Source organism: Ceratotherium simum, chromosome Y, assembly GCF_057802395.1.
Source record: "Ceratotherium simum simum isolate JZ-2026a chromosome Y, ASM5780239v1, whole genome shotgun sequence".
NCBI classification, from domain to species: Eukaryota; Metazoa; Chordata; class Mammalia; order Perissodactyla; family Rhinocerotidae; genus Ceratotherium; species Ceratotherium simum.
This window is the reverse complement of record NC_141941.1, coordinates 2,119,871-2,130,928: the sequence shown is the minus strand read 5'-3', so window position 1 is coordinate 2,130,928 and position 11,058 is coordinate 2,119,871. Positions and strand designations below refer to the sequence as shown.

The 11,058-nt window shown below is 41.1% G+C and overlaps 1 protein-coding gene across 1 annotated transcript in view; it reads right to left on the bottom strand.

The window, feature by feature from the left end:
- Nucleotides 1–8,507: 8,507 nt before the first annotated feature.
- LOC147911610 (arylsulfatase F-like) overlaps nucleotides 8,508–11,058 on the bottom strand; it is a 28,248-nt gene continuing 25,697 nt past the window's right edge. The window contains exons 9-10 of the mRNA XM_087427832.1: nucleotides 9,299–9,420; nucleotides 8,508–8,878 (exon numbers count right to left, since the gene is read on the bottom strand). Of these exons, the coding sequence (XP_087283958.1) occupies nucleotides 8,508–8,878; nucleotides 9,299–9,420 (493 nt within the window). The remainder of the gene's footprint in view (nucleotides 8,879–9,298; nucleotides 9,421–11,058) is intronic.

Genomic DNA, 11,058 nt, shown 5'->3' with positions numbered 1-11,058 from the left:
AAGACCCCCAATGGGTTCCTGAAACCACAGATAGTACCGAACCCAGTATACACTACATTTTTTCTTGTACGTACATACCTATGATGAAGTTCAATTTATAAATCAAGCACAGTAAGAGACTAACAACAATAACTTCCCTTTGGCCTATCCAAATTGCCAGCATCACTACTCTTGTGCTCTTCGGCCATTACTAAGTAAAATAAGGGTGACTTGAACACAGGCACTGAGATACTGTGACAGTTGATCTGATAACCAAGGTGGCAATTAAGTGACTCATGGACGGGTGACATCCACGGCGTGGACCCGCTGGACAAAGGGATGAATCACGTCCCAGGAGGGATGGAGCGGGATGGTGCGAGATTTCATCACACTACTCAACGGCCCACAATTTAAAACCTATGAATTGTTTATTTCTCAAATTTTCCATTTAATATTTTCGGAACGCAGTTGACTGCAGGTAACTGAAATTGCAGAAAGCAAAACCATGAATAAGGGGGACTCCTGTATTTGTCTCTTCCTCCATTCGAATGCAAGTTGAAGACAAGGATGATGGCCACATCCCTAGCACACTCTCATAAGTGTATTATACACTCACGACATGCTTATTGAATGAATATACGAAGCATTTAAAAACCTGCTTCAAAGCTGATTTCAATTCATGAGGTAAAATAACTACATCAAAAGAGATACGGTCAGTTCTCAATTTTCCTAGGTCACACACCATCCCTGTGTAATAACTTTATTGGCACAGATGACACACGATTTTGAAGGAGTCTGTTCTTAAAAGGAGTACCTTTGGTATTTTTGGAGCATCAGAGGGGAACAAAGAATGAACTTCTTGAAACCACATTCTTAGAAGACAGGAGCCAATTTGAATTAGTGGGAGACATACATTTACGTGATCAAGGAAACCAGCTAGTGTGGTTGGAGCCAATCTCCCCAAGTTCCTCTTGGTCATCTCCAGTCCAACGGGGTCCTCTCATCCAAGTTTCACCATCTATCACCTCCATGGTATTTCCACTGGGATATCTCCGTGGTGGCATCTCCAACTCAGAGCTTGCAACTTACAGGTTCCTCCTTCCAGGCCCTTCTTTGCATATGGCACCAGCATCTCTCCAGTGGCTCTAACAAGAAAACAAGAAGTCATCTGTGATAAGCGTCCTTTCTGCTCCTCTCCACCTCGACTGCACAACCAATTACCAGCAAGTCCAGTTACTTCTTCTGCCAATATGTGTCTCATATCCAAACATTCTTTGACATTTCTAATGCTTTTACTTGGGCCAGTCCACCATCATCTCCCACACAGCCTACTGCAGCCAATATCTCCCCTCCCATCCTCTATCTCCTGTGCATTACTCTCCAGCACTCATTGCTCTCCTCCCATCCCACACAGCAGCCAGAGTGATTGCCAGATAAAAACATGCCTTCCTTAAAACGCTTCTTCACATTTAGAACATCCTATAAGCTGCCCATCGTGATCTACAAGACCCCAACCACCCTTCCCCCATTTCACAAAGGCCTGCAGGGACCTGCTGGGAGCCACACGGCTTTGGCCATAAATCTTCATTCCATGTCTTTTCCTCCACTCCTGGCTCTTTCCAAGGCCAGCTCCCTCCCATCTTTCAGTGTCAGCCTAAATATAACTCTTCCCTTAAACAGTAAGGGTCTAGGGACAGGATTATGCTCCTCCAGCACCACCTAAAATTTCAGAGATGCTTTTGAGAGGCACTGAAGCTTGTCCAAGAATGCCAGTGCAAGTTCTAGAAGAGGTTCAGAAGCATGTCACCCAGAATCGGGGCAGGCTTCATGATGTTCACCCTGGACTGTCACACAGAGCCTCCCTCTTTGAAGGGACCACCACACTTGGCTTAATGTTGTGCTGTCATCAGCTCAAAATTCTTAAGAATTTTCGAAGAAGGAGCCCAGCGTTCTCATTCTGCACTGTGCCCCTCAAATTATATAGCCAGTCCTGACCACATAAGAGACATGCCCCAAACTAAACTTGCTTAGGTCATTATGACTCAGAATGAGAACGAGGGTAGGTTTAGATACACAAAGCATTGCTCTCAAATGTGCATATTTCTTTTTTTTTTTTTTTTTTTTTTTAGATTTTATTTATTTACTTTACTCCCAAAGCCCCAGTAGATAGTTGTATGTCATAGTTGTCAAAAGTGCATATTTCTTGCTCTAGATTTTTGGAATATTCCCTCGGCAAAGACCTAAATTCAGCTCTCAGGGTGAAAGTTAAGGTGTCAGAATCAATGATTAAACTTCTGCTAAGACGGGGCTGCCCGGTGGTGTAGTGGTTAAGTGCATGTGCTCCGCTTCAGCAGCCCGGGGTTCGCCGGTTCGGATCCCGGGCGTGCACCAATGCACCGCTTGTCAAGCCATGCTGTGGTGGCATCCCATATAAAGTAAAGGAGGGTGGGCATGGATGTTAGCCCAGGGCCAGTCTTCCTCAGCAAAAAAGGGGAGGATTGGCATTGGATGTTAGCTCAGGGCTGATCTTCCTCACACACACAAAAAAATTCTGCTAAGAAGAAGCAGAGATTTCTTTTAAGGGAAGGATCCAGGTGATGGAGATGTGGGGGGATATTTGGCATTTTCCTAGTGGAAGATTTTTAAATCAATGGAAAATTGAAGAGGGCGTCTTGGGGAGGCAGAAGCAAGCTCTCTGAATCAGAAATCCATGCTTTTATCTTGCTGCCACCCTCCAGAAAGCCACTAGAAAATGTCCATTGCTCCATTACCATCACCCATAGGTGGCTGGAAAACTATCCATCACCCAGTAACCTTCACCTGGAGGTATCCAGGAAACCCAGGCAGATTGTACTTCTAGGAGACTCGAGATGTCTACATCTCCCATCGTTTTCTGGAACAGTATTAAGGAAACTCACTCTGGCCATAACCTCGGGTTCAGGAGCTCTTTGCTGACCCAAGTAATGGAGATTCCATAACCCTAATCATAGGAGTCTCTACCATCTGTACATCCATCCCGATTAGGATAATCTCCAGAAACAGTATAGCATCCAAAGGCAAATTTCATAGATTTGCATTGTAAAATGTCATTCCAGGGAGATGCACTGTTTCCTCAGATAAGTTATATCCAAGACCAGAAGGGCAGGAGCTGATGGCAGCAAAGTATTGGAATCATTTATGAGCATATCTCACCTCTAATTCTCTTCTATTTCCATTCCTGAAACAAAAGGGTCTCAGGACAGAAGAAACGATACATCTTTGCTCCACGTTTAGCTCAATGCCTGAATTCTTATAAGTGCCCAGGTAAGGCTAACCGTCAGTGGGGTGGATGAGTAAAACAGATCACTAATTGTGTAATCAATGTATTACTACTTAGAAAATTCCATGGGATACATTATGCCCTTTGATTGTTCTCGTTCTGTGGGTCTGTCTATCTTTCTCTAATTTTTGCTTTCTACTATTCCTATCAGAATATTTAGCTCATACATCCCAACCCATCAGTTAGAGGGGCATATGTAACACAATTACGCTTTGAAATGCACACGGCAGGTGGGGGAGACTTTCTTGATCCATTCGGAGGTGAGGCATTCAAAAGGGTGTCTGCCCCTTGCAAATTCCTTTTTCAGGAATGGAGTTTAAACTTATGCTACTGTTGGGGCCCCAGGAAGGCCACCCCAAAATATCCCACAATAGCAGATGGATTATTTTGAATTAAAGTTACTTGAGAAGCAAACGGGGCATTCTGACTCTCCTATCTCTGTTCCCCTGAAAGTAGGAAATAACTCTCCCATGTGAAAGGTGATCTCCCTGCATCCTTGTCACCAGAGCTGGGGAATTCAGGTCTAAGAAGCCTGTATAAAGAATCCTTGCTAATTTACTACCTAAAGCCTAAACTCTGGTTAAATTCCTCACTAATTACTTACCCTAAACCTAAGTTTCTTTGTCCTGTCAATTCTTCATAAAATTATTGTTTCTTTGTATAAAAGATATATATACTGCCTGCTTTGTTCACTCTCCGAGCATCGTTTCTTTATGGTTTCCAATATGTACGTATTAAACTGGGTTTTTCTCCTGTTAATCTGGTTTTGTGTCAGTTTTACTATCAGTTCAGCCATAAGAAGATGAAAGGGAAGAAAGGGGATTTTCCCTCACCCGGACCCTACTTTTATAGAAATGAAAGAAATGTATATATTTAAAACATTGTTTCATTATTAGCATTTTGAGTCAGCCATGCACACAGCTATATTAGTGTTCCCCCTAGTGGTTAAATTACTTTCATGATTAAAAACATCTAATGCTCAGTAAGGCTTAGATTATTAGATAATGGGGGAGGGAGAAAGGGAAAAATTATACACATATATAAATACTTTTTCGTAGAGCCATTTCAGGTTCATGGCAATTTGATACTGCCATACACCATACGCATAGCCTCTCCCAGCATCAACGTAGAAATTTTTTAAAGTAACTATATATGTAGACAGAATTTTATCATTTATAACTTCAATTGGGGACAGTGGTTAATTAATTATCCAGTTTGGAGTGTTTTGATGAATGGCAAAGGTTGGCATCTTTTTCATATATGATGTACCCTACATTTTAACTTTAAAGCATCTTCGAATCAGCTAATAGAGAAGCAAAGATTTATCTAGTGCTCTGTGTGAGGCTGTGGTGCTAAGTCTTTCATAGGAATTATCTCCATGAATCTTCACAACAACCTCACGATGTAATTATTGATGTTTTACAGATGGAACAATTGAAGCAGGAATTGTCCAAAGATACCTAGCCGACAAAAGCACAACTGCTATTGAATCCAGCTGTCAAACCCTGCAGACCATTTATCTTTTCATCTCTGTAGATACCGCTGTGCAGAAAAGAAAATGCTTCTCGGCTGTGTATGGCTTGCTTTCTCCTACAGCCTTCTGGTCAACAGGTGACTAGAGGAAGCAGAGGGAAGGAGAGAACTGAATTATGTGCCAACAACCTGGGGTCCTGCTCACTCTACCATGTGGCCTGGGTTAAGCCTCTTCATATCTCCGCACTCTGTTATCTTCATCCATAACATAGGGGATTTGATGAAATGATCTCGGAAGTCTTTCTCAGAGTAAAATTTTAAGATTCTACTCTACGACATCCTAAATTCAAAAGGAATGTTCCCTCAGCAGGCATATGAAAAGATGTCCAACATCACTAATTATTAGGGAAATATAAATCAAAACCACAATGAGCTATCACCTCACCACACACCCATCAGAATGGGTGTTGTTAACAAAACAAGAAATAACAAGTGTTGGAGGGGATGTGGAGACAGGGGAACCCTCATACACCACTGGTGGGAATGCAAATTGGTGCAGCCTCTATGGAAAACAGGATGGAGAATCCTGAAAAAGTTAAAAATAAAACTACCAAGTGATCCACCTATTCCACTTCTGGATGCTTATCCAAAGAATATGAAAACACTAATTAGATACATGCATCCCTATGTTCATTGCAACATTATTCACAATAGCCAAGATTGGAAACAACCTAAGTGCCCATCAACAGATGAATGGATAAAGAAGATGTGGTATATATACACAAGAGAATATTACTCAGCCATAGAAAAGATGAAATCTTGTCATTTCAGAAAACATGGGTGGATCTTGATGGTATTATGCTAAGTGAAATAAGTCAGATGGAGAAGGACCATTACTGAATGCCTTCACTCATATGTGGAAGATAAACAAACAAGCACTAGATAAGGAGAACAGATTGGTGGTTACCAGAGGGGAAGGGGTTGGTGGGAGTGTGAAAGAGTTAAAGGGGCACATGTGTAGGGTGACTGATGGAAACTAGACTATTGGTGGTGAGCACAATGCAGTCTATACAGAAGTAGAAATATAATGATGTACAACTGAACTTTACACAACATTATAAACGAATGTGACTTCAATAAAAAAACAAACAAAAAATGAATGTTCTCATAAGATACATCATAACATAAGGATGTCTTGGAAACCTTAGAACAAGGAGTGGCAGAGAAATGACTTAGCCTTTGTAAACAATCTTTTCCTGGACTAATATGGTCTAAGATGCTTACCCAGGATCACTTAGGAGAAAAAAAAAATCCTTGTTCAATATTTAATATTAATACATTTATGTGTGTTTGAGTTAGGTTTTCATATTATTTCTTAGTAAACACAATAAAAAAATAGAGGTGTGCTGAAAAGGGATCCAACACCCATAACTGTGTTGCTCCTGAAGTTACACCTTGGGGATTTAGGGTTGGTGTGGCTAGGGGTCAAATCTTAGGCCAAAAACTTACAAGCCGTGTTCTCCTGAGCAAATTATAGAACATTTCCAAGCCCCAGTTACTTTCCCTTTTATATAGGGGTGTAGTGGGTTGAATTATGTCCCCCTAAAAGATGTGTTGAAGACCTAAACACTGCTACCTGTGAATGTGACCTTATTTGGAAATAGGGTCTTTGCAGATGTGATTAAGTTAAGAGGAGGTCCTACTGGATTAAGATGGGCACTAATCCAATGATAGGCGTCCTTAAAAAGAGAGAGAAATTTGGACACAGGTACACAGAGAGGGAAGATGGCCACGAGAAGAGGGAGCAGAGATTGGAGTGATGCATTTACAACCAAGGAATGCCAAGGATTGCCAGCCACCACTAGAAGCTAAGAGAGAAATGCAACAAAGGATTCTACCCAGAGCTTCAGAGAGAACATGGCCCCTCTGACACCTTGATTTTGGACTTCTGGTCTCCAGAACTGTGAAAGAATAAGTCTCTGTTGTTTTAAGCCATCACAATGTGGTGATTTGTTAGGGTTCCCTAGGAAATTCATGCGTGGGGTTCTACCTAAATCGTAAAGGTGAAGTAAGGAGGAAATAAGACACTCCATCAAAGTTCTGGAGTATCATGGGGGGAAAATCAATGCAGGTGCCCCTTCCCAGGTTTTCAGTTTCCACTTCTTGCTACTCTCAGGAATCTCCTTGCTCTGGACAACGTTTTATCAACTATCGGAGTGCCTTCCGGACTATCGGAAACCAATCACTATGCAGACGACCACGTAGTGCTGAAAAATTGTATCACTCTTGATTCATTTTCTGTTTGTTGTGAACAAAAATAAATCTTTTTTTTTCGATTATTTTGTTGAGATCATATTGGTTTATAATCTTTGTGTAATTTCAGGTACACATTATTATTTATCAGTTTCTGTATAGACTGCATCGTGATCATCACCAATAGTCTAGTTTTGATCCATCACCATACATATGTGCCCCTTTACCCCCTTTGCCCCCACCTCCCACTGCCTTCCCCTCTGGTAACCACTAATTTGTTCTCCTTAGCTATTGTTTGTTTATCTTCCACATATGAGTGAAATCATATAGTGTATGTCTTTCTCTGTCTGGCTTATTTTGTTTAACACCATACCCTCAAGGTCCACCCATGTTGTTGCAAACGCGATGATTTTGTCTTTTTTATGGCTGAGTAGTATTCCATTGTATATATATACCACATCTTCTTTATCCATTCATCAGTTGAAGGACGCTTGAGTTGCTTCCACATCTTGGCTATTGTGAATAACCTGCAATGAAATAGGGGTGCATAAATCTCTTTGTATTGTTGATTTCATGTTCTTTGGATAAATACCCAGTAGTGGGATAGTTGGATCATACGGTATTTCTGTTTTTAATTTTTTGAGGAATTCCCATACTGTTTTCCATAGTGGTTGCACTGGTTTGCATTCCCACCAGCAGTGTATGAGGGTTCCCTTTTCTCCTCATTGTCTCCAACATTTGTTATTTCTTGTCTTGTTATTTATAGCCATTCTGACGGGTGTGAGGTGATATCTCATTGTAGTTTTGATTTGCATTTCCCTGATGATTAGTGATGTTGAACATCTTTTCATGTGCCTGTTGGCCATCTGTACATCTTCTTTGGAGAAATGTCTGTTCATATCGTCTGCCCATTTTTTGGTCTGGCTGTTTGTTTTTTGGTTGTTGAGTTGTATGTGTTCTTTATGTATTTTGGAAATTAACCCCTTGTTGGTTATATGATTTGCAAATATTTTCTTCCAGTTGGTGGGTTGTCTTTTTCTTTTGTTGATGCTTTCCTTTGCCATACAGAAGCTTTTTAGTCTGATGTAGTCCCATTTGTTAAAAATAAATCCTTTTGGTTGGCTTCCTGTCTGCTTTAGACTAGATACTTTCAATGCATTATGATTTAAATGGGGAGTATTTTGCCTCTCCTGATCAATGAGTTGGAAGCACACAGGATCTTACATGTAGAGTTTGTTTGAAGAGCAAGAGAGGCAATGGGATTAAGCATTGTTGATGCTTGATTCCTAGCTCTGAAAGGCATGTTTGAAAACTTGAGAATTAGATAAACACTTATCACCAAGAATCCCCCCGAAAAACACCTCAACGGACCTTTAATAATTGGAAATGGTAGTAGAATTTATTAGCTCTCAAATCCATTCCTTGCAAATTGGAAAGTGCCGAAGTCAACAGCCTTCGGTTCCCTGCTCTCAACCCTTGCTTCTCACGATGACCCCGAGGCTGAGGAGATCCCCTCCTTGTCACACAGACAAAAGGGGAACACTCCACAGCAAGGTTTCAGCCATATGCTGTCCTGATGGGATCCTGAGATCTGCGGCTGGACTGGGATGATGCTGTCCTTGTGTTTCTTCAGCGCGTTGGCCACTGTTCTGATGACTAAATCATACTGGGGCTCCGTGTCCCGTGTCAGAGGTGTGGACTCAGAGGGGTCCCGGGAGAGATCGAAGAGCAGAGGAGGGTTATGGTAGGTGACCAGTTCCCCCGAACAGCGGCAATAGGTGGTCATATAGCAGGCCTGAGCTCCTGGTGGCTGGAAAACTGGTGTCACATAATGAACTTTCCACACTGCCTCACCTGGAGAAGAGAAGACACTTCAGAGACATGCAACCCATGTGCCAACTGCCCTTGTGTTCTTCTACCTCCTCTAGCATTTTTCTGCTATTTCTCTTTTCCCACAGGTGAATGCTAAATATCATTCAGTCCTTACAACTATAGTAGAACATCAGAAACCCCTAGAATGACCTTACACATCTTCTGCAATAGTCATTAGTTCTGTTATTCACAATTTTTACATCTTAGAGATATCCCCCTGCCTTTCTAAGGAGACCAATTCTTAGAAACTTTTCCAAGAAGGTATTTTCAGTGGTCACCCTAGAATGAAAGGACTGATCTTGGGGGGGGGGTAAGAAGGAAGATGGAAGAAGAAAGCGTTGAGAACGGACTTGAATGACCCCACTCTTGGCATCCCCGGGGAGCAGGGGCTGGTGTACTCACTATTTCTTGGATGCCAGCGCACAGCGTGGAGGTGCACTCCACAGTAATGGAACAGGAACTCGTGCTCCGAGTGCTGTATCTCGCCCTGAAGCAGGGGCATGAGGTTTCGGCCGTCGATCACCCTGCAGACATACACAAAGGAGGGAATTCAACGGATGTTGCCCATCAGGCTGTTTGAAGGATGGTCAATGCATTCCATGACATTCCCCGGGCCCGAGTACAGTGCGCTGACCACTCAGGAAATCCACGCAGGCTCGCAGGGACGTTCAACTCTCGTGGCAAAGAGAAAAACAAATCTCAGCTTTTACAGTGAAATGACAAGACAGAAGAACACATCCATGAATGCCCATCTAAATAGCCACAGGATGTCTCACAAGCTCCATGCCACGGTTTCATTTGCAATGGCATTGCTACCTTGAAAAGGGATTTTATAGAATCTCTAAAAAATTGTATGCTTTTTATCTTATACTAGAAAATGTCTTATACCTTATATTAGAAAACAATAATTATAAAACCTACCTCATAATAAAAAATAGAATAAGTCCCAGATAATCCTAAAGATGATCATACAATAAATAAAACTGTCTTTATTCTCAGATAAAATGATTGTGTTAATAATCCCTTCAAAAGCTATTGGAACTAAGTAAGTTTAGCAAAGTCACAAGATACAAGACCACCTTAAAAAAATCAATTTTATTTCTATATTTTAGCAATGAACTACTGCGCATTACAATTTTTTAAAAGTACCGTTGATTACGGCAACAAGAAGCATGAAATATCTAGGGATACCTTCTTTTTTTCTTTTCTTTTTTTTTTTTTTTTGTGAGGAAGATCAGCCCTGAGCTAACATCCGATGCCAATCCTCCCCTTTTTGCTGAGGAAGATTGTCCTTGGGCTAACATTGGTGCCCATCTTCCTCTACTTTATATGGGATGCTGCCACAACATGGCTTGACAAGCAATGTGTCAGTGCGTGCCCGGGATCCCAACCTGTGAACCCCGAGCTGCTGAAGCCGAGCACGCGCACTTAACTGCTGTGCCACTGGGCCGGCCCCAATACCTTCTGTTTTTAATGATAAAAGTTTGTATGCTGAAAGCCACAAAACATCTGATAAGAGAAATAAAGGGAGAGATAAACCATGTTCATGGATTAGAAGACTAAAAATTGTTAAGATGTCAATTTGCTACAAATTGATCTATAGATTTAATGCAATCTCAATCAAAATCCCAGAGGATCTTTTGTAGAAATCGAGAAAGTTATTCTAAAATTTACCTGGGAATCTAGAACAGCCAAACAATTTTGAAAAAGAGGAAACTAGTTTGAGGATTCACACCACATGATTCCAAATTGACTATAAAATTAGAGTAACTTAGACAGTGTGGTATTGACATCAGGGTAGAGATATGGATCAATGGAACAGGATAGAGAGTTTGGAAATAGACCATCACATATATTGTCAATTGATTGTCAACAAATCCCCAAGGTAATTCAGTAGATGAAGGACAGTCTTTCAATAAATGGCACTAGATAAATCGGACATCTGAAAACAAGAAAAATAAATCTCAACCTATACCTCACACTATACAAACAATTATCTCAATAGAGACCATAAGCCTAAACGTAAAACCTGGAACTATATTTCACTGGAAGAAATCATAGGAGAACATCTTTGTGACCTTGGAACAGGAACATTCTTTTAGATATATCACAAAAATCACAGTCTATTAAAAAAAATGATAAATCCGACCTTATCAAAGTTG